Source organism: Aquarana catesbeiana, linkage group LG13, assembly GCF_042186555.1.
Source record: "Aquarana catesbeiana isolate 2022-GZ linkage group LG13, ASM4218655v1, whole genome shotgun sequence".
Classification (NCBI taxonomy): Eukaryota; Metazoa; Chordata; class Amphibia; order Anura; family Ranidae; genus Aquarana; species Aquarana catesbeiana.
In genome coordinates, this window is record NC_133336.1 from 191,614,796 (window position 1) to 191,639,138 (window position 24,343).

The 24,343-nt window shown below is 44.0% G+C and overlaps 1 protein-coding gene across 1 annotated transcript in view; it reads right to left on the bottom strand.

Annotated features, from left to right (window-relative positions):
* Nucleotides 1-24,343, bottom strand: part of LOC141117055 (Fc receptor-like protein 5) — a 49,788-nt gene that overhangs the window by 12,547 nt on the left and 12,898 nt on the right. Inside the window, exons 2-4 of the mRNA XM_073609654.1 lie at nucleotides 13,883-13,903; nucleotides 6,444-6,698; nucleotides 702-962 (exon numbers count right to left, since the gene is read on the bottom strand). Of these exons, the coding sequence (XP_073465755.1) occupies nucleotides 702-962; nucleotides 6,444-6,698; nucleotides 13,883-13,903 (537 nt within the window). The remainder of the gene's footprint in view (nucleotides 1-701; nucleotides 963-6,443; nucleotides 6,699-13,882; nucleotides 13,904-24,343) is intronic.

Below are 24,343 nucleotides of genomic sequence, written 5' to 3' on the forward strand. Positions count from 1 at the left end.
GTAGCCAACTCTTCCGGGGGCTGAAGTGGTTAAACAAATGAATGTAACATCATAAGGCACAGGCACAAGATGAGCAGTATGCGGTTATGCGCTCCATCTCACATATGCTCAGTACAACAATACTGCAAGGTTTTGCAGATTAGGTAGGAGATCTCCCTAAAGGCACTGGTGATGTTGCCTTCTCAGGGGGCATTAATGTGGTCAGAGCTACATCATCAGTGCCTTCAGGAAAACCAGACAGTTGACACAAGGCTTTACTATTACTTTAAATTTGATGGTTCTTCCTATAGTGATGGAGAGCATCACAGATGGTGGAGCACATGATTTTTAGGACCATAGGACACTATGGTGAGAGACTACCTTGGATGTTGATTATTACTGTTATTCAATCACTTGATTTATATGTTTATTTATATGGATTTTTTTTCTTTTTCGTAGCCCTATTTATCTTTTAACTTTTTGTATATCTCATAATGTAGATGTTGGAATTTCCATTATTCCCAATTTTATTTTTTCTTTCACGTCCCTGCCACTGTCACCCACCCCTTGATGGTTTCTCCAATCACTGAGGAGCTTCCGAGTGACAGTGCTATCCCACCATGAAGCTTAATACAGGCTAAATAGTTGGCGCTCTGGACATAAATAGGAGAACTGCAAGAGATAAAACCTCGCTCATCCCAAATTCAGTATTCAGACCTTACCTTTGACTTTTATGGTAGCATACGCTGTGGACAGAGAGCTCTTGGCATCCAAAGATACATTTTTTATACAGCTGTACACACCAGATGCGTTCATGGTAATACCTAGCTCCATAAACAGAGGATCTTCATTCCAACCTCTTAATTCAGCTTTATTTTTGTAAAATGTACTTTTTGCTCCAATAATTCCAGGATTGTGGTGACATTTCAGAATCAAGCGATCACCTTCATGAATATAGGGTGCTGTCTGCAGGATCAAGTGGCCTGAAATACAGAATCATATAAGATGTGTATTAGAGCAAGGGTAACGCAAGAGTGACCAGTGCCTTCACCCTGATAGACAGGTCCACTTGGCTCAGGCCCAGCGCTGGTTATCTTTTTCACCATACTGTTCCACTCCTCTCTCATTGCCCAATATAGGATGTTGTGTCCTAGGATCAATCTACAAAAAGTTGCTATTTTAACCGCTTCAATACCGGGCACTTTTACCCCCTTCCTGCCCAAGTCAATATTCTGCTTTCAGCGCTGTCGCACTTTGAATGACAATTGCGCGGTCAACCAACACTGTACCCATTTGAGCTTTTCTTCTTTGTTTCTGTTATAAAATGTTGCGAATAAATAATCATTATAAGTTTAAGCCAAACTGAATTCTGCTACATTTCTTTGGTGAAAATAACCCAAATCAGTTTATTATTTAGTCTGTCGGAAAGTTATAGAGTCCACAAACTATGGTATACATTTGGTATATATACTGTATCTGAAAATTGATCAATCCTGATGTACTGACGGCCTATCTCATTTCATAACAGTACAAATTCCCCCCAAATGACCTCTTTTTGGAAAGCAGATAATCCTAAGTATTTAGTAAGAGGCATAGCAACTTTTTTGAAGTTGTAATTTTTGGTCGCATTTTTTTGGAAATGAAGAAATTAAATTAAAAAAATTCACATTTAAAAAAAAAAATACTGTCACCAGTGCAGTACAGTATTATTATATAACTGGTCTGGCAGAGATCAGGGACACTGACTGGTGATAGTATGTAAAAAAATAATAAATAATAATAATTGCTTTGCTTTTTTTTTCTTTTTTATTACATTTTTTTTTTACCATAGTAACACTGTACTACTCTGGGGCAATAATTTTTTTTTTTACTCATTATGATTGCTTGTAACAGTGAATTTCACTGGTAGTAACCATTTTTACTGAATAAAACTGATTCATTCAGCGTGTATTGTTATGATTAGCTGTGACTGGCCACAGCTAATCACATGGTACAGATGGGCTGTGATTGCCCCTGTCTGTACCATGTGATCACTGTGACCAATCACACGATTATACACAATGAATGGAATGAAAGGAAGCCATCTATTGTTTACAATTGTCTTGTGATCTGCTCTGATTGGTCACAGCGATCACATGGTACAAGTAGCGGTCCGGTACACTGATCAGTCATCGGTCATGTGGTCATGTGACGCCCATCTGCATTGACGAATGTTCCGCCCAGCCGTCATTTGTCAATAGGCTGGCCGGGAAGTGGCTAATTAAAGTTGGAGCGTGGTGAACTAAATCAGCCCCTGGCTTCCTAAATGCTACAACATTGAGATTTCTCTGCTATAATTCTTGCCTCTGCTCTTGTCATGGGTGATCCTATCCACCTTTGTGTGTCCAAGCTCCTCCTGTTACATTCTCCACAACATACTGTAACATAAATTAAAAATGTAGCAGGGTTGGCGGGAACCCCACACGTTGCAGAGCAGGTGTGCAGACACAAGAACTCAGTCTGCGAAAGGTAAAAACAGACTGTCTGGGGGTTTATAACTTTTCAGCATCTACCAAGCACTTAAAGAAAGTTTAAAATTAGTAAATATGGGCAGTGGGGTCACTAGGGTTGGTGTCACCTGGTGCGGGTCACTGAGCAATCCAGGGCACTGAACAGGCTCAGCTCTCCCCCCTAGCCTGCCGCAGTGCTCTGTCCTGAGGCTGCAGAGTGACAGCAGGAGCAGGACAGAGCAGTAGACACTGGGCAGGCTAGTGCATTGGGCTCCTTCCTGTCTAGCCTGCCACAGTGCTCTGCAGGGCATTGGGCAGGCTGGGTTCGGGACAGCAGCGCGGATCACAATGCGCACCCCAAAGCTGCCCCTGTAAATGCTGTGGTTTATGCCAGTGCGCCAAACCATGCACTGTCACAGATGGGGGTGACACCATCACGGTTGGAGATCACTTCATACTTAATGGTGTCAACCAGGCCTGGACTGGGACAAAAAAATAGACCCAGGCATTTTAGACTGAGCAGCCCCTAACTTGGCCAGCTCCTCCCCCAGCCTCCGTCCTGGGCTGTGCTGCCTATCAGTGCGCATCAGTGCCCAGCAGTGCTGCCTATCAGTGCTCATCAGTGCCCAGCAGTGCCACCTATCAGTGCCACCCATAAGTACCCGTCAGTAAAGCCTTTCAGTGCCCATCAGTGACGCCTATGAGTGCCCATCAGTGCCACCTATGAGTGCCCATCAGTGCTGCCTATCAATGCCCATCAATGCTGCATATTAGTGCCACCCATCAGTGCCACCTATCAGTGCCAGTCTCCGCAGTTCACAGAGTGGAGGGAGAGAGAATAATCAAAGGCGCGGCAGAGGAGGCTGGGGGTGGAAAGAGAAGGACCGGCACTAGCAGTAGTGGGGTCGGCGGTGCAGACCCATTCCTGGTCTACCTGTCACCTACCCGCAGTCAACAGGTAGCCTGCGATCGATGGGTTGCCGACCCCAAGTCTAGACCCTTGATATTTCACCAAAGCTTCATAGTGGGGCTCCTAAAAAATTTGTAAAAAAGTAATAAAAATAATATTGTAATAAAAATAATAATAATAATATTGTAAAAAAATAACAAAAATAAAAAACTACTGACACCGTCCACTGCCCTGCTGACACCAATCTTTGCTCTATTGACACTGTCCACTGCTCTGCTGATATGCACACATGTGTTTGTGCTCTGGGGTGCACACACTAATGCAATAGGCTGCATACACCACTGAAGTAATATCATCCCCTTTGCCCTCACAACACCTGACTCAGCTGTTTATCGCACACAGAGTACATTACATTCCGCAGGAGCTTCACTCTTGGGGAAGGGCAACTTCAGTGTCCTAGATGTACCTCAGCCACTGGGTCACTTATCCACAAAGTTGCCTCAAACTTCATCGATACTGAGAAAATTATTTTTACAACTCTTAAATCCCTCTGTTCAACGTGTTGGCAGAGCATTGAATAATGCGCTGGAAGCTTCTTGAGTACAGGAAACAACTTTACTTTCATGGAGGATTGCAAAGCATGTCTTTACAGTATGGATAGAGGAACTGAACTGTGAGAAAAAAAACGCTTCCTCTCATATACAATAGAGTTAGAATATCATAGACATACATGTTTATTACACTATAATACTACAGCGCCACCTGCTGCATAGATAGGTATAATGCATACAGTATATAGTCACATTCTATAAAAGCAACTTTGCTGTTGTTCTTCCAACACAACTAGGTTGGTATTAGATCCCAAATTTGCACTCCTGGGAATCATCCCAGAGGATCTACTTCCGGACTAAATGCATATCATGTGGACAAGATCCCTATACTTGCTCACAGACTCATATTGCAGAAATGGATATCACCCACACCTCCAACACACAATCAATGGTGGTAAATACTACGATTCACATTATGGAGAGAAGAGTTAACAAGCATAGGGGGTGCCTTAGAAAGTTCTAAAAAATATGATCCTGGTGGTTGGACTCTAACAGTGGTGGTCCATCCATAAGGGGCGCACGGGCGCCGCCCCCCGGGACCCTGCCACTAATCTACATGCAGGGTGCTGGATGCATGGATTCCAATGAGGGGGGGTGTTTGTTTTCTTGCAGCACGTGATTAGAGCCAGAGGCTTTAAGAGGCTTCAAAATAGGATGGGCTCGGGGCACAGAGCACTGCGCCCGAAGCACACCCAATTGTGTGACAATAGTGAATGAATATTCGCTATTTTCACACTAATTCTCCTCATGGCCAATCAGAAAGCAGGGCCTGAGACCCATTTCCCAATTGGCCAAAAGGAGAAGCTACGTTAGCCGCTGGGAGCAGGAGGGAGGAGACGCAAGAGGAGAAGCAGGGGAAGCTAGACAGCCGCCCGTCCGTTGCCAGAGGAGAAGCTACGCTGGCCGCTGGGAGATGACACGAGGAGAGGAGACTCGGTGGAAGCTGGTCTCCCGGAGGGAAGCCAGAGGAGAAGCTACGCTGGCCGCTGGGAGGAGGAGGGAGGAGACGCAGGGGAAGCCGGTCGCCCGGAGGGAAACCAAAGGAGAAGCTACTCTGGCCGCTGGGAGGAGACATGAGAAGACTAAGGTGAAGCCGGTCTCCTGGAGGGAAGCCAGAGGAGAAGCTACGCTGGCTGCTGGGAGGAGGAGGGAGGAGACGCAGGGGAAGCCGGTCGCCCGGAGGGAAGCCAGAGGAGAAGCTACTCTGGCCGCTAGGAGGAGACACGAGGAGAGGAGACTCAGGGGAAGCCGGTCTCCCGGAGGGAAGCCAGAGGAGAGGCTACGTAGGCCGCTGGGAAGAAGGAGGAAGGAGACACGAGGAGAGGAAATGCAGGGGAAGCCAGTTGCCCTGAGGAATGCCAGAGGAAAAGCAACGCTGGCCACTGGGAGGTGGAGACACGAGGAAAGGAGACGCAGGTAAAGCCGGTCGCAAGGAGGGAAGCCTGGGGTATGTGTTGCGGCCGGGTGACCGACCGGTGAGGGGGGGGGAAAGCCTGGATAGCGATTGGTGAGTGACAGGCAGGGTGAATGGTTGGTAAAAGTCACAATGGTGACTTCATTTAATAAAAAAGGATTGTCTATGGTATTGTTAGTGGTGAAGCTATGTTGTTCATTGCATATTGAATTTCTTTAGCGTACTGCACGATCTCTGAGTCATCGCCTATGTACAAATGCTCTACACGCTTATTTTAGTATGTTCTTAATACATGTACTTGAAGTGCTTTATTTGAGTGTTTTTTGTTTTTCGTTATCAGGTATTTTTCCTTTTGTACTTTTTTTGTTATTTTTTGATTGTCTATTGTCTTTTAAATATCTGGGTAATAAAAGTTACCCGATTAAACAAAAAAAGTAATATCATACAGTAGCATATTCTATCATTCAACGACAGATTAAAGCTATCAGTGACAATATATACCACCAAGTAGCACTTCTGTAGTACTGGCAGGCAACATGGAATAGTAACTTTTCAGGTGGCTCCAGACTTTCATCATGAGTAGTGTAGCCAGCATGGCCTAAACTCAGGGCCGGGACAAGGGGTGGACAGGAGAGGCGGCTGTCCTGGGTGCAATGGTTTACTGTAGGGATGGAGGCACCTTCCTTCTGTTTCAAGGCTGACAAGAGTAGTGACAGCAGCATCACTACTCCGGTCAGCCCAGCGCTGGGAGCAGTGAGGAGAAAGCAGGGAAGTGGTGCAAACTGTGTTCTCTCTCTTCCTGCCACTGCCTGAACTCACAAGCTTTTATGACATTTGGCTAAGGTTGGCCTTGCACAGCTGTCCCTGAGACAAGAAATGGGGGTACATCTTGTTACTCTCTGTGCCACATACGGGGTCGCCCAACCAGAGCTCAGGGTTTCCCCTGCCCTGAAGATGTATCTCTGCGACATAGCGGTATGTTAGTGACAACTAAAATGGCAACAAGTACAGTAAGTCATTGGCTTGTTGGATTAGCTCACCTTGAGTCACATTCAGTGTGACCATCTCACTTTTGCTTCCATCTGGGGTCTGACACTGGTAATTTCCGCTCTGCGTGACTTTAGCATTTATAATTTCATATATATTCCCTTTATTCCCTTCAATCCTTGCATTGTTAAAGAACCAGGCATATTCCGTCTCCTTAGGCTGGGAATCACAGGTCATTTTAATTTTCTCTCCTTGGAAGATCGTACTATAGTTTGGACTGAATTTCAACACAGGCCTTGCTGCAGATCCTACAAAATAGCACATAAGATGGGTCATTTATCGAGACGACATTTCAGTACAATATTTTTAAGCAGATATAATCAGTAGAGATCTGGAAACATTTGACCAGGGAGGCCAGCGCAACCAAATGGCCCTTTCATGGCAGGGTCTGAATACGGAGCAGAAAGCAATATACCACTCAGGAGGCTGTCCCTGACTGCAGGTTCCAGAGTAATGTCTGAATGGGAGAGGATCACCAGCCCAACATGCAGTTTTTTACTGTTTTGGAAGCAGATACCCCCCCCCCCCCCAGCCTAGTCATTCCCTGGATATACAGTGCCTTGCAAAAGTATTCATAACCCTTGAAACTGTCCACATTTTGTCATGTTACAACCAAAAATGTAAATGTATTTTATTGGGATTTTTTGTGATAGACCAACACAAAGTGGCACATAATTGTGAAGTGGAAGGAAAATGATAAATGGTTTTTAATTTTTTTTTACAAATAAATATCTAAAAAGTGTGGCGTGTATTTGTATTCCGCCCCTTTACTCTGATACCCCTAACTAAAATCTAGTGGAACCAATCGCCTTCAGAAGTCACCTAATTAGTAAATAAAGTCCACTTGTGTGTAATTTAATCTCAGTATAAATACAGCTGTTCTGTGAAGCCCTCAGAGGTTTGTTAGAGAACCTAAGGGTCCTTTCACACAGGCTTTCCGATCAGGTCCGCCTGTCATTTTTCCAGACGGACGTGATCAGACCTTGCAGTCTGCTCTATGGAACGCCGGATGTCAGCGGACACATGTCCAATGACACCCGCTGCCATCCAATTCGACAATGCTAGCAAAATCCAGACGAATGGTGGTCCTATTTTCCATCCATCTGGCGGATTAGATCAGATGAAAACAGACAGGCGGCCCCTTTCCACCCGAGTTTCCAATAGAGGAGAGCGGGACTGTGTTCATGTCCACTCTGCACAACAGAGTGGACAGAACCTGTTATCCGCCTGCTTAGTAGGGATCAGCAGAATGATCCCTCGCTGAGCAAGCGGAATCCGCAAGACAGAGGCGCCAATGTCCAAGGGGCCTTAGTGAACAAACAGCATCATAAAGGCCAAGGAACACACCAGACGGGTCAGGGATAAAGTTGTGGAGAAGTTTAAAGCAGGGTTAGGTTATAAAAAAATATCCCAAGCTTTGAACACCATCCGAAAATGGAAAGAGTATGGCCACAGGACAACTATTAGTCGTGCTCTCCACAAATCTGCCCTTTATGGAAGAGTGGCAAGAAGAAAGCCATTGTTAAAAGAAAGCCATAAGAAGTCCCGTTTGCAGTTTGTGAGAAGCCATGTGGGGAACACAGCAAACATGTGGAAGATGGTGCTCTGGACAGATGAGACAAAAAATTTTACTTTTTTTCCCTAAAAGCAAAACGCTATGTGTGGCGGAAAGCTAACACTGCACATTACCCTGAACACACCATCCCCACCGTGAAACATGGTAATGATAGCATCATGTTGTGGGGATGCTTTTCTTCAGTAGGGACATGGAAGTTGATCAGAGTTGATGGGAAGATGGATGGAGCCAAATACAGGACAATCTTAGAAGAAAACCTGTTAGAGTCTGCAAAAGACTTGAGACTGGGGCAGAGGTTTACCATCCATCAGGACAACGACCCTAAACATACAGCCAGAGCTACAATGGAATGGTTTAGATCAAAGTATATTTATGTGTTATAATGGCCCAGTCAAAGTCCAGACCTAAATCCAATATAGAAACTGTGGCTAGACTTAAACATTGCTGTTCACAGACGCTCTCCATCCAATCTGACAGAGTTTGAGCTATTTTGCAAAGAAGAATTGGCAAACATGTCACTCTCTAGATGTGCAAAGCTGGTAGAGACATCCCCAAAAAGACTTGCAGCTGTGATTGCAGTGAAAAGTGGTTCAACAAAGTATTGACTCCGGGGGGCTGAATACAAATGCACGCCACAATTTTCAGATATTATATTTATTTGTAAAAAAATTCAAAAACCATTTATAATTTTCCTTCCACTTCACAATTATGTGCCACTTTGTGTTGGTCTATCACATAAAATCCCAATAAAATACATTTACGTTTTTTTGGTTGTAACATGCCAAAATGTGGAAAACTTTAACAGGTATAAATACTTTTTCAGGGCACTGTATTTGCTGTTGCCTTTCTGTAGTTTTTCTGTTGTTTTCGAGCTGCGCTCCTTAGTTCCATTAATAATCTCCTGACCAGCTGCTTTAGCCACATAGCCTTTTATTTATAGGACCAATGTAAGGGGCATTATTTTCCACTGACCAAAAATGTAAGGGGTATTCTTCCCACTGATTACCAATTTCAGGGGTATTCTTCCATCTGACCACCAATGTAAGGACAATTTTTCCCACTGACCACCAATTTAAGGGACATTCTTACCTCTGATCCTCAATGTAAGGAACATTCTTCCCACTGACCACCAATGTAAGGGGCATTCGTCCCACTTACCACCAATGTAAGGGGCATTCCTCCCACTTTCCACCAATCTAGGGACCATTTTTCCTACTGACCACCAATGTAAGGAGCATTCTTCCCTCTGACCCTCAACATAAAGAACATTCTTCCCACTAACCACCAATCTAAGGAGTATTCTTCCCACTGACCACCAATGTACGGGGCATTCTTCCCACTGATCACCAATGTAAGGAGCATTTTTCTCACTGATCACCGATGTAAGGGGCATTCATTCCAATGACCAACAATTGTGAGGGGCATTCTTCCTGACCGCTCCTGAACTTTGTGTTTCCTGTTCCCCCCCAGTATCCAAACTGTGGATAAGTAACTTGGAATTAGAGATGGATTAAAGTGTATCTAAACCCAAGAACACAAATGTAATATATTGCAGCTTACCAGTCCTTAGAAATGGTTGATTTTCACTTTCTTTTCACTAGGGGATCCTGCTAGAAACCCACCCACTGTCCTAGGCTGACAACTCTCCCTCCTTGTTCTGTATCTTTGGAGGGGTAGTGTTGTCACCCTAAGACAGTGAACTGGGGGAGGACTACAACTTATCTTCCCCTACCCTATTGCTGGTAACATAGTGGGGTGTTTTTTAGTTCACCAGAGGTAACCAGGGCAAAGCTGATAACACTGCAGAGTGCAAAGAAACCTGCAAGCCCACAAGGTTTTTAGGGATCATCAACATGGACGACTGGGAGGGAGGGTAGTAAGAAATAGGTGGCTGAGCCACAGTAATGCCGTAGTAGTAACTACTACCTTGGGTACATATGGAACACATACTAAAGAACTATGTGTGTCCATAATTTATTACATAAATAGCCTTTCAAACAGATGCCAGAGTCCATAAGGGGGCATTCATGAGCAACCTATCCAATGAAAATGTTCTGTATGCATGAGTGTGGTCAAAATACAGGTGTAGTTAGGACCAATAGTAAAAAAAAAAAAAAAATAGTTTGAGAGTTTGAAAGTGCCATTTGGAGAGCCTACTCTGTTATATAGACTGACGTGCATGGGCAACCCTGAAGAGTCTGCCCTATGGAATAGTAGAAATTGTCCTATTTATTGACCAGAGGCATCTTAATGCTGTCATGGCAGGTGATCTGTCATGTCACTTTCGTGAAAACAGGTAAAAATCTCGCACAACTCTGCAGGAAAGGAGGGCTTGGACCTCTTGGCCTGGGGGCAAATATCACCAATTAGCTGTTTCATGGTAGGTACAGATTTCTGTTGCCTAAAGAAGCCGCACCACCAAAGTTTGCTATGGTATTGCAGTGATTGGCGGGCATGGTGAAAGGTTGCTTTTTCTAATATACGGTATCTCACAAAAGTGAGTACACCCCTCACATTTTTGTAAATATTTTATTCTATCTTTTCATGTGACAACACTGAAGAAATGACACTTTGCTACAATGTAAAGTAGTGAGTGTACAGTTTGTATAACAGTGTCAATTTGCTGTCCCCTCAAAAAAACTCAACACACAGCCATTAATGTCTAAACCGCTGGCAACAAAAGTGAGGACACCCCTAAGTGAAAATGTCCAAATTGGGCCCAAAGTGTCAATATTTTGTGTGGCCACCATTATTTTCCAGCACTGCCTTAACCCTCTTGTGCATGGAGTTCACCAGAGCTTAACAGGTTGCCACTGGAGTCCTCTTCCACTTCTCCATGACAACATCACGGAGCTGGTGTATGTTAGAGACCTTGCGCTCCTCCACCTTCCATTTGAGGATGCCCCACAGATGCTCAATAGGGTTTAGGTTTGGAGACATGCTTGACCAGTCCATTACCTTTACCCTCAGCTTCTGTAGCAAGGCAGTGGTCGTCTTGGAGGTGTGTTTGGGGTCGTTGTGTTGGAATACTGCCCTACGGCCCAGTCTCCGAAGGGAGGAGATCATGCTCTGCTTCAGTATGTCACAGTACATGTTGGCATTCATGGTTCCCTCAATGAACTGTAGCTCCCCAGTGCCGGAAGCACTCATGCAGCCCCAGACCATGACACTCCCACCACCATGCTTGACTGTAGGCAAGACACACTTGTCTTTGTACTCCTCACCTGGTTGACGCCACACACACTTGGCAGCATCTGAACTAAATAAGTTTATCTTGGTCTCATCAGACCACAGGACATGGTTCCAGTAATCAATGTCCTTAGTCTGCTTGTCTTCAGCAAAATGTTTGCGGGCTTTCTTGTGCATCATCTTTAGAAGGGTCTTCTTTCTGGGATGACAACCATGAAGACCAAATTAATGCAGTGTGTAGCGTATGGTCTGAGCACTGACAGGATGACCCCCCACTCCTTCAACCTCTGCAGCAATGCTGGCAGCACTCATACGTCTATTTCCCAAGGACAACCTCTGGATATGACGCTGAGCATGTGCACTCAACTTCTTTGGTCCACCATGGAGAGGCCTGTTCTGAGTGGAACCTGTCCTGTTAAACTGCTGCATGGTCTTGGCCACCGTGCTACAGCTCAGTTTCAGGGTCTTGGCAAGCTTCTTATAGCCTAGGCCATCTTTATATAGAGCAACAATTCTTTTTTTCAGATCCTCAGAGAGTTCTTTGCCATGAGGTGCCATGTTTAACTTCCAGTGACCAGTATGAGAGAGTGAGAGCGATAACACCAAATTTAACACACCTGCTCCCCATTCACACCTGAGACCTTGTAACACTAACTAATCACATGACACCGGGGAGGGAAACTTACTAATGGGCCCAATTTGGACATTTTCACTTAGGGGTGTACTCACTTTTGTTGCCAGTGGTTTAGACATTAATGGCTGTGTGTTGAGTTATTTTGAGGGGACAGCAAATTTACATTGTTATACAAGCTGTACACTCACTACTTTACACTGTAGCAAAGTGTCATTTCTTCAGTGTTGTCACATGAAAAGATAGAATAAAATATTTTCAAAAATGTGAGGGGTGTACTCACTTTTGTGGGGTGTACTCACTTTTGTGAGATACTGTACATGGTTTATTGTGACACCTTTTGACAGCTTCTACCCTGAGCTTCCTTTGCGACTCTTGCCACTCGGTCACATGGCATATCAGAGCCACAAAGGAAGTCGTTGCTGGATCGCAGGTCTGAATGGCGAGTAGGTCGCTATTTGATGTTGATAACTGTAGATCCCAGCAGCTCAATGTGGCTTATTGGTACTAGCCCATGGAGTAAATGCCAACCTTCCTCCTCCCCAGCCAATTTTTCCAGTTTTTACAGGCCAGTGAAGATAATCCCAATATATCACCAACAGTTTTTAAATAGTATTAGACAGCCCCACCAGGCACTTGGCTTCCTTCTAGATTACAATACAGCTAATCTTTCAGTAAGATAGATAATCAGACAGATGTCCACATACACTATATTGTCAAAAGTATTGTGACGGCTGCCCTTACACGCACATGAACTTTAATGGCATCGCAGTCTTAGTCCGTAGGGTTAAACATTGAGTTGGCCCTCTATTTTCTTTAACTCTTCTGGGAAGGCTGTCCACGAGGTTTAGGAGTGTGTCTATGGGAATGTTTGCCAATTCTTCCAGAAGCGCATTCGTGAGGTCAGGCATTGATGTGGACGAGAAGGCCTGGCTCGCAGTCTCCGCACGAATTCATCCCAAAGGTGTTCTATCGGGTTGAGGTCAGGACTCTGTACAGGCCAGTCAAGTTCCTCCACACCAAACTCGCTCATCCATGTCTTTATGGACCTTGCTTGTTGAAACAGGATGGAGCATAAAATTGTCCAAAATGTCTTGGTATGCTGACGCCTTAAGAGTTCCCTTCACTGGAACTAAGGAGCCAAGCCAAAACCCTGAAAAACAGCCCTACACCATAATCCCCCCCACCAAATTATTTGGACCAGTGCACAAAGCAAGGTCCATTAAGACATGGTTGAGCGAGTTTGGGGTAGAGGAACTTGACTGGCCTGCACAGAGTCCTGACCTCAACCCCATAGAACAGCTTTGGGATGAATTAGAGTGGAGACTGCAGGCCAGGCGTTTCTTGTCCAACATCAGCGTCTGACCCCACAAATGCGCTTATAGAAACATTCCCATAGACACACTCCTAAACCTTGTGGACAACCTTCCCAGAAGAGTTGAGGCTCTTATAGCTGCAAAGGGTGGGCCAACTCAATATTGAACCCTACGGACTAAGACTGGGATGCCATTAAAGTTCATGTGCATGTAAAGGCAGGCGCCCCAATACTTCTGACAATATAGTGTAAGTCTGTGTGAATTTAATTAATTTAATTAATTAGAAAGAGACAGTCTGAAGGTAAACCACTTGTGCTCTCCCTTTAGAAGAATCATAATGCTCTGTGAGGCACATGTCGTTATTAAAAAAAAAAAAAAAGTAAATAAAATTAATATATATAACATCAGTGTAAAAATGTACAAATTTACAATGGACCCAAAACCATTACAGTTTATCTTTAACATAAATAAAGAGTTGCAGGTCATAAAGAATAAAAATACAATTTGATTTGTACTAGATTTACGTGAAAACCATGATTATAAAATAGAACTGACAATCCTGCATTCAATAATATATATATATATATATATATTTTTTTTAACAAAGGTAGAAGTTTGGCTTTAGGGTGATATGATTTATTGGCTAATTAAACATATTATAATGCCAGCTTTTGAGGCATGCTGCCCTCTTCTTCAGGCTAAAAAATAATGTTCACTTACCTCTTTTTCCTACAGCAGCCACTAGAAAACAGACAAACAGGGTATTACTACAAATGTAATGGAATATAATATAATAGCCTCACTTTCTTACAAGTACTAGATTGAATTCATTCCAACAGACAATTTGATGAACTTCAGCAATGTTTTTCAAAATAGGATATGTGTGATATATATATATACTTGCTAGTATGCTTGAATCTATTAATATGTATATATATACTTAAAGTGGAACTTTACCCATAACAACTTAATAAAAAATAATGTTCTTTAGCAAGGAACATACATTCCACATCAATAATTATGTTACCAAAAATATTGTGTGCCTCCAGCATTGTTCCTGCCATTTTGCCGAAGTCCAGAGTGTTCTGAACCCCCCTTCACATCACCCCCCTACATTCACAGCCGTATTCTCTGCCCCCCTTCACATCCCCCCCACAGCCATGTTCTCTATCCCCCTTCACTCACACCCCCCCACCACAGACATGTCCTCCACCCCCCTTTACATCCCCCTCAACACCCCCCACAGCCATTTCCTCTACCCCCACCACAGTTATGTCCTATATCCCCGTTTACATCCCCCAGCCATGTTCTCTACCACCCTTTACAACCCCCCCCCTCAGCTATGTCCTATATCCCCCTTTACATCCCCCCAGTCATGTTCTCTACCCCACTTTACACCCCCCCCAAAGCTATGTCCTCTATCCCCCTTTACAACCCCCCCAGTCATGTTCTCTACCCCATTTTACACCCCCCCAAAGCTATGTCCTCTATCCCCCTTTACATCCCCCCAGTCATGTTCTCTACCCCACTTTACACCCCCCCCCCAAAGCTATGTCCTATATCCCCCTTTACATCCCCCCAGTCATGTTCTCTACCCCACTTTACACCCCCCCAAAGCTATGTCCTCTATCCCCCTTTACATCCCCCCAGTCATGTTCTCTACCACCCTTTACACCCCCCCCCCCCCCACAGCTATGTCCTCTATCCCCCTTTACATTCCCCCAGTCATGTTCTCTATCACCCTTTACAACCCCCCCCACAGCTATGTCCTCTATCCCCCTTTACACCCCCCCCAGTCATGTTCTCTACCCCACTTTACACCATCCCGCCACAGCCATTCCTATACAACCCTTCACAACCCCCAACAGCTATTTCCTCTACTCCTCCTTTACAACCCCCCCCCCCACAGTCACCTCCTCTTCTCCCCATTCAAATCCCCCCACAGCCATGGCCTCTACCCCCCCTCTTTACATCACCTCTCCCTACTCACATCCTCTGCCTCTCTGCACCCTTTCAAATTACACTACCCCCCCTTCACAGCTATGTCCCCTGCCCCCTGTCTTCTCTGGTATTGCCACAATGCATACAACATCTCACCATGTATTAAAAGCAGAACACTAAGGGGTTTATTTACTAAAGGCAAATCCACTGTGCACTACAAGTGCACTGCAAGTGCACTTGGAAGTTCAGTCGCTGTAGATCTGAAGGGGACATGCTTGCACATGATTGGATGATAGAAATCATCAGAGCTTCCCCATCATTTCAGATCTTCCCCTAAGGTCTACAGCAACTGCACTTCCAAGTGTACTTGCAGTGCACTTATAGTGCACAGTGGATTTGCCTTTAGTAAACCCCTAAGTCTCCTTTCCAGGTACTCCACATTCTACTAAAAGCTAAAAACAAGCTGGACCCCAAGCTGGTCTACTTCCAAACTGCCCCCCCCCCCCCGGGACACAGAGAGCAAAGGGTTAAGAAGATACAGAGACTTCCACACAACTCTGGATGGCAGGTGGGAGGCAGCACAGCACTGGGGGGAGGGGGGGGGGGCAGGAGCTGGCAGAGATAACTTTTCAAGTTAGCCAGAAGGTGATTGGTTGCTAGAAGGCAGGGCAACCAATCACCAACTTGTTAATAGGAAAAGCTAACTCCGGCAGCTCCAGCGGTTCGGACTGGACAGTGACTCAGTCCGGATCCTGACCGTGGTCCGCCATTTAATGATAACTGCTCTAAGCAGTAGCATTTTCCAAAACAAGTTCATTGGCGTCAGGTATTCTTGAGTCAAATGCTCCAAACCTTTCAGGTTGGAGTTTCTGTTACTTGCTGTCCTAAATATCTTCACAACAAAATTTTGTTGAGGTCCAATATGGGCCTACTGAGAAGCACAACACTTTATTTGTGTTCTGTACATACATATACTATGTATCTGTCATTATTCATGGGTATAAAATACAGATTTCTTTTTATGAATCTCTTGCCACTGGGAAAGCAGTTGGATTAGTTAACATATTTAACCACTTCAGCCCCGGAAGAATTTACCCCCTTCCTGACCAGAGCACTTTTTGCGATTCGGCACTGCGTCGCTTTAACTGACAATTGCACGGCCATGCGACGTTGCACCCAAACAAAATTGGCGTCCTTTTTTTCCCACAAATAGAGCTTTCTTTTGGTGGTATTTGATCACCTCTGGGGTTTTTATTTTTTGCGCTATAAACAAAAAAATAGCGACAATTTTTAAAAAAACGCATTATTTTTTACTTTTTGCTATAATAAATATCCCCCAAAAATATTTAAAAATGTTTTTTTTCCTCAGTTTAGGCCGATACGTATTCGTCTACAATTTTTTGGTAAAAAAAAACAAAAACGCAAAAAGCGTTTATTGATTGGTTTGTGCAAAAGTTATAGCATCTAAAAAATAGGAGATAGTTTTATGGCATGTTTATTGATATTTTTTTTTTTTTTACTAGTAATGGCGGCGATCAGCGATTTTTACCGTGACTGCGACATTATGGCGGACACATCGGACAATTTTGACACATTTTTGGGACCATTGGCATTAATACAGCGATCAATGCTAAAACATTGCATTGATTACTGTAAAAATGTCACTGGCAGTGAAGGGGTTAACCACTAGGTGGCGCTGTAGGGGTCAAGTGTGTCCTAGGGAGTGTTTCTAACTGTTGGGGGAGGGGCTGTGTGTGACACGTCACTGATCGCCTTTCCTGATCACAGGGAGCAGAGATTAGTGACAGTGTCACTAGGCAGAACGAGGAGATGCTTGTTTACATTAGCATCTCCCCGTTCTTCCTCACAGGGAGACTGCGGGACCCACGGTCACGGAGCTCCCGGCGGGCATGAGCGCCCGCGAGCCGCCTCATAAAGGGCAACGTACAGGTACGTTAATCTGCCTGTGCGTGCCCTTCTGTCGCAGTATATCTGCGTAAGGCGGTCAGGAAGCGGTTAAATGGCCTACTTGGAAAGGCTACTTTGGCTTGAGTTGGAGAGTGGCAGATATTGTGGAAGAACCTTAAATAACGCTTTCAATAAACAGGAAAACTTCTCTAGAAACGCCAGTTAGGTGTGCTAGAAAGGAAGTTATTGCTATCAGGCGAATAATCGTTGATAAGGTGCCAGGAATTGTAATTTCCTGTATAGCCAATGTATCTCTGCTACAGAGGAAGTCCTTTCTTTCTTGGTATTAAGATATGACAGGGATAGGGAGGGGTTGGTATCTACTAGAAAAGTCTGCTAAAGGTTTCCCTTCTGTAAATATATTTTGCTAATTAATACTTGAGTATGTTGTATTGACATTAGCCATGATCTCCGATACTTTGTATCATCCAATAGTTTCATCCAACCTTTTGTTAAGGTATTAAGGTAGTAATAGTTAGGATTCTAAGTTCTTTCTGTGTGTATTTGATGTATTTTTATATAATTTGTGGTTCCACTGGGTGCTATGGTCTCACGGTGACTCTCACATAAATTGTATGCTCCGAAACTTGTTGCCACGCCCCGCAATGTCACCTCTGCTTCCGGTGTGTTCCACAGTGGTTCCAGAAGTGAAGATGCCATTGATTCCCATATGAGTTGCCATCCGGATTACACAGCGTGGACCTGGCAGTAGGGAGTTGTCTACAGCACACAGTGGTCATATGCATGAGCCTGAATACTTTTATCTTATGTGAATGGCCTATTTGAGGGCTTTAATAAAGCTAGTCTTTGCTGCACTTAGAGGTGCTTTCCTTTTTCTGGTGTGCCTTTAAACTTGGCAAGTGCCTCTCCTAAAGTGCTCTACTTTGGATAAAAGCTGCATAAATGCTGCTGGGCTCCACCATCTTGAAGCCATGTGCGTTAGAGAACATGGACCTCAGACAGTTCTCCACACCAATACATGTTTATGGCGCTCCACATACCTCTGCAAACTGTCTTTTCTACTCCTTTGTTCTTTCACAACATCTGTCCTGCTTATTTATGAGTCTCTTCTTTTCTTTTTAACTCATAACCTCAAAGCCTTTTTGTCTGCTTCTCTTGACGGTGCACTCATTAGCTGTCCTACATTTCATATTCTAACCCAGCCATTCTCAACCAAGATTCTGTAGAACCCTAATGCTGCGTACACACGAGCGGACTTTACGGCAGACTTTGCCTGGCGGACTTTTCAATGGACTTTACGACGGACTTTCTGAATGAATGGACTTGCCTACACACAATCAACCAAAGTCCGTCGAATTCGTACGTGATGACGTACGACCGGACTAAAATAAGGAAGTCCATAGCCAGTAGCCAATAGCTGCCCTAGCGTGGCTTTTTGTCCGTCGAACTAGCATACAGACGAGTGGACTTTTCGACCGGACTCGAGTCCGTCGGATAGATTTGAAACATGTTTCAAATCTAAGTCCGTCCAACTTTTGAGAAAACAAAGTCTGCTGGAGCCCACACACGATCGAATTGTCCGACGAAATCCCGTCCGCCGGGCAGAGTCTGCCGTAAAGTCCGCTCGTGTGTACGCGGCATAAGGTTTCTCGAAAGGTTGCTAGGGGTTCCTTGATCTAGATCATGGCTGGAGGAGAGCTGGCAGGATTCTTTATTAACCCTTACAGCTCTCCGCACCAGTACTCCTTTCAGGAACACTCAGCCCTGATGCAAGCAGTGAGCTGGCTCTTGGAAGAAAGTATTGCCTTGATGGTTGGATGTCATTTTGGAGGAGTGGGTGTTCCTAGGCAGGTTACATCTGCATGCGGACCACCCTAGGTTATGCCCACACTTATAGTTGAGCCTCCATGATTGAAAGAACTGAAACTCAGTGAATGAAAGGGACGGGCCAGGGGCAGTAAGACTGGAGAGGAAAGGACCAGAGGATGCTGGATGTTCTCCAGCTAGGAAATGAGGCAGCCTCTGTCTGTCTTGTTGCAGCTTCCAAATCACATTGTGAAAAGGTGACAGTGTGCAGTGAAATCAGAGTAAGCCATTTTAGTACAGGAGAGGAGCCTGTACAGCTGTGCAAGACTGAAGGGAAGGCTGGAGTTTAGCTTTAATGTGAATAGAAATGATGTTGAGCTCACCACTCTAGTTTGGACAGGCAACATCCAATTTTGAATCAAACTTGTTTAAGTTCACAAGACTAGAAAAAGGCCTACACCATGACTTCTAAAGTTTCAGACGCCCATCGGTACCCAATACAGTCCTCAAGAAGATGAAGAACCCTAAGGAGACAGCTAATGATATACGGGCATCTTATAACATCTGTTCACAGAAGTCTACTCTCCAAATGAGGCCTACACCATGACTTCTAAAGTTTCAGACGCCCATCGATACCCAATACAGTCCTCAAGAAGATGAAGAACCCTAAGGAGACAGCTAATGATATACGGGCATCTTATAACATCTAGTATATCTATAAACAAGGGTTGTGGCGCTTCCTATGGGGTACTGAATGGGAGGGGTGTTAATAATGTACACGGGTGGTTCCCTCAATGAGCCCCAATAAGGTACCTGGTAGCTACAGGAGCAAACTTTGTTACCGTAAGAGTATTTATGTCTATAACTAGACATACACACATACATCCATATACACCTGCATATATCAACAAAAATAATATTCCTGAAGATAGTTCATTCAGGCCTAATTAGAAGGGGTGTGGGCTGGTTCATTCAGACCTAATTAAAAGGGTTGTGGGCTGGAGCCCCTGTGACTGTGATACGTATACCACCACTAGGTAGTCATGTGTGTGTAACCTTATAAGTGCTCTTCTGCCAAAATATCCAAACACTCTGCTAACCGTGCAAAGTGAACAAACATAAGTGAGCATACATAGAAAATGTTACCCAAATATAGTAATCAAATAAACATAATGTGATCAAATGAAGTGCATGTTACCCAGATAAATATCAAATAAACATAATGTGATCAAATTAAGTGCAAAGGAAACCAATAGTTTTTTCAGTGATAATAGTCCATAAGATACAGAACTTGTTCAAATCCAGTATTCCAAACAATTTCGTGACTTAGGTGCTCTCGGGTAATTCCTGTGACTTTAGTGCTCCCCCTTCAGATCCCCACTCACCAAATACAACAACCCCGTAGAGGGGCAACCAGCATAAGATGTCTCTTTCACAGTCTCTTCTCCACGTTGATCTGGCGGGCTTTACAGGATGGTTTACGTTGGTTATCCCAATAGATTCCCGGATCCGGGTATATAGGTAGCTTTCTAATAGGTAGAATGTTCACAATGGCTCCCTCATGGAAAGGAAAAGATAGGAAGCTTCCATGGTGTAGTATGTAAAAAGCTTTATTCAAAAACCTCCATCAACAATCAGCGGAGTATATTAGGCAAAATAAAATCCATAAAAAATATATAAAAAATATATATATTTTTAAGCTATCTCAGACCGAAGCCTGAGGGCAGACCCGTAGCGAGGTTTAAAGCGTGTACCGCCGGTAATAGCTGTATACGCTCTGCTTGTGTTGAGTTCGTGTCCGGAAGCGGTATGCGCTCCACCTGCGTTTCAGCTAGGGTCCGTAACCGGAAGTGACGTAGCGTGCGTGGCGTCGTTGTACGCGTTTCGTCATAGACGTCTTCAGCAACGATGCCAGCACGCCGCGCACTACGTCCATTTAAGGAGCCGTCAGTTTCGATCCGCCCCTTAATTTCTACCCCATCCAATCCTATCATACCAAGGCGAGGTGACACTCCACCTAGGCTGGAGTGTCAGCAGGGATGGTCGTACGCCATTTCGTATTGCAAAACCCGGCTAATGGGTTAGAATCTGCCCTCCTGTGTGATTAAATAATACCAAATGGTTAGGAAGTGGGCATAAGGATAAATATACCGTAAACTAAAACTAGGATTTAAAAGTAAAATTGAAAATTAGGATTTAAAATTAAAATTAAAATTAATATTAAATTAAGATTAGGTATGTAGATATATACCCAGACCGTTGTGGGACAGTAAATATAGAAAAATCATGAGGCTTATTATGAGCCAAGTTTGTGAAGGAAGGAACCTATCCATAAATTTGCTCTCAGACACTAGAGAGCTGGGAAGGGAAAAAAAGGGATGTTGTTACAAGTCCAGACCCCCAGTATTAGTTATAGTAAAAGTATACATAGGTTCCTGTATTCCACATATTTGGGGGTATTGGCTTTTAAGGTCAGAGGATTTTCTAGAAGGAGATTTGGGGTCACCCCCCTATTCTATGTGTAAGTGGCTAAGAAGCTATACCTTATATCCATAAGGGGAAGGGACGGTAGATGTTCACAGATATAAGTGATGTACCCCTATCTTTCACGGATTAGCCAGGAAACAGTTTAAATCGATATCCAGGTTGAGGCCCCTCGGAGCAAGGGACCTCAGCCTGTATATCCATGCGGTTTCGTTTTGTGATATAAGTGTGGTTTTGTTGCCCCCTCGCCAGTGATCCCTCACACAGTCAATCCCATAGAAGATCATCCCTGTGGGGTCCCGGTTATGTACTGTGTCGAAGTGGCGGGAAAGATGGTGTTTTGGGAACCCTTTTTTGATGTTTTTTATGTGTTCCCGTATTCTCACATATAGGGGTCGGGTGGTTCTGCCCACATATTGCATTTGGCACGGGCACTCGATGATATAGGTCACGTGTGTGCTCTGACAGGTGATGAGTTCCCTAATCTGGTATTGTTTGTGATCTGATCTTGATTTAAAAATTTCCCTTTTCCGAGGTTGTTTCCTGGTAACCCTACATGGTAGGCATTTTTGGCACCTGTAAAACCCTTTCATGTCTGGAAAAATCCGAGTCGTTTTGGGGGGGTTAATAACATTATGTACTAAAAGGTGTCGTAGATTAGGCGCCTTTCGGTATACTACCTTTGGTTTGTTAGGTAATATACCAGCTAATGTTCTATCCTCCTTTAAGATAGGCCAGTACTTCTTCAGGATCTGCTCAAAATCTTTATATTGAGAGTTGAAACCTGTAATGAACGTCAATTCTGCATTGTTTTTCTTCCTTTTGGGTTTCATCAGTAGATTCTTGCGGTCTAGTTTTGCTAGCTGGTATATTACCTAACAAACCAAAGGTAGTATACCGAAAGGCGCCTAATCTACGACACCTTTTAGTACATAATGTTATTAACCCCCCCAAAACGACTCGGATTTTTCCAGACATGAAAGGGTTTTACAGGTGCCAAAAATGCCTACCATGTAGGGTTACCAGGAAACAACCTCGGAAAAGGGAAATTTTTAAATCAAGATCAGATCACAAACAATACCAGATTAGGGAACTCATCACCTGTCAGAGCACACACGTGACCTATATCATCGAGTGCCCGTGCCAAATGCAATATGTGGGCAGAACCACCCGACCCCTATATGTGAGAATACGGGAACACATAAAAAACATCAAAAAAGGGTTCCCAAAACACCATCTTTCCCGCCACTTCGACACAGTACATAACCGGGACCCCACAGGGATGATCTTCTATGGGATTGACTGTGTGAGGGATCACTGGCGAGGGGGCAACAAAACCACACTTATATCACAAAACGAAACCGCATGGATATACAGGCTGAGGTCCCTTGCTCCGAGGGGCCTCAACCTGGATATCGATTTAAACTGTTTCCTGGCTAATCCGTGAAAGATAGGGGTACATCACTTATATCTGTGAACATCTACCGTCCCTTCCCCTTATGGATATAAGGTATAGCTTCTTAGCCACTTACACATAGAATAGGGGGGTGACCCCAAATCTCCTTCTAGAAAATCCTCTGACCTTAAAAGCCAATACCCCCAAATATGTGGAATACAGGAACCTATGTATACTTTTACTATAACTAATACTGGGGGTCTGGACTTGTAACAACATCCCTTTTTTTTCCCTTCCCAGCTCTCTAGTGTCTGAGAGCAAATTTATGGATAGGTTCCTTCCTTCACAAACTTGGCTCATAATAAGCCTCATGATTTTTCTATATTTACTGTCCCACAACGGTCTGGGTATATATCTACATACCTAATCTTAATTTAATTTTAATTTTAATTTTAAATCCTAATTTTCAATTTTACTTTTAAATCCTAGTTTTAGTTTACGGTATATTTATCCTTATGCCCACTTCCTAACCATTTGGTATTATTTAATCACACAGGAGGGCAGATTCTAACCCATTAGCCGGGTTTTGCAATACGAAATGGCGTACGACCATCCCTGCTGACCCTCCAGCCTAGGTGGAGTGTCACCTCGCCTTGGTATGATAGGATTGGATGGGGTAGAAATTAAGGGGCGGATCGAAACTGACGGCTCCTTAAATGGACGTAGTGCGCGGCGTGCTGGCATCGTTGCTGAAGACGTCTATGACGAAACGCGTACAACGACGCCACGCACGCTACGTCACTTCCGGTTACGGACCCTAGCTGAAACGCAGGTGGAGCGCATACCGCTTCCGGACACGAACTCAACACAAGCAGAGCGTATACAGCTATTACCGGCGGTACACGCTTTAAACCTCGCTACGGGTCTGCCCTCAGGCTTCGGTCTGAGATAGCTTAAAAATATATATATATTTTTTATATATTTTTTATGGATTTTATTTTGCCTAATATACTCCGCTGATTGTTGATGGAGGTTTTTGAATAAAGCTTTTTACATACTACACCATGGAAGCTTCCTATCTTTTCCTTTCCATGAGGGAGCCATTGTGAACATTCTACCTATTAGAAAGCTACCTATATACCCGGATCCGGGAATCTATTGGGATAACCAACGTAAACCATCCTGTAAAGCCCGCCAGATCAACGTGGAGAAGAGACTGTGAAAGAGACATCTTATGCTGGTTGCCCCTCTACGGGGTTGTTGTATTTGGTGAGTGGGGATCTGAAGGGGGAGCACTAAAGTCACAGGAATTACCCGAGAGCACCTAAGTCACGAAATTGTTTGGAATACTGGATTTGAACAAGTTCTGTATCTTATGGACTATTATCACTGAAAAAACTATTGGTTTCCTTTGCACTTAATTTGATCACATTATGTTTATTTGATATTTATCTGGGTAACATGCACTTCATTTGATCACATTATGTTTATTTGATTACTATATTTGGGTAACATTTTCTATGTATGCTCACTTATGTTTGTTCACTTTGCACGGTTAGCAGAGTGTTTGGATATTTTGGCAGAAGAGCACTTATAAGGTTACACACACATGACTACCTAGTGGT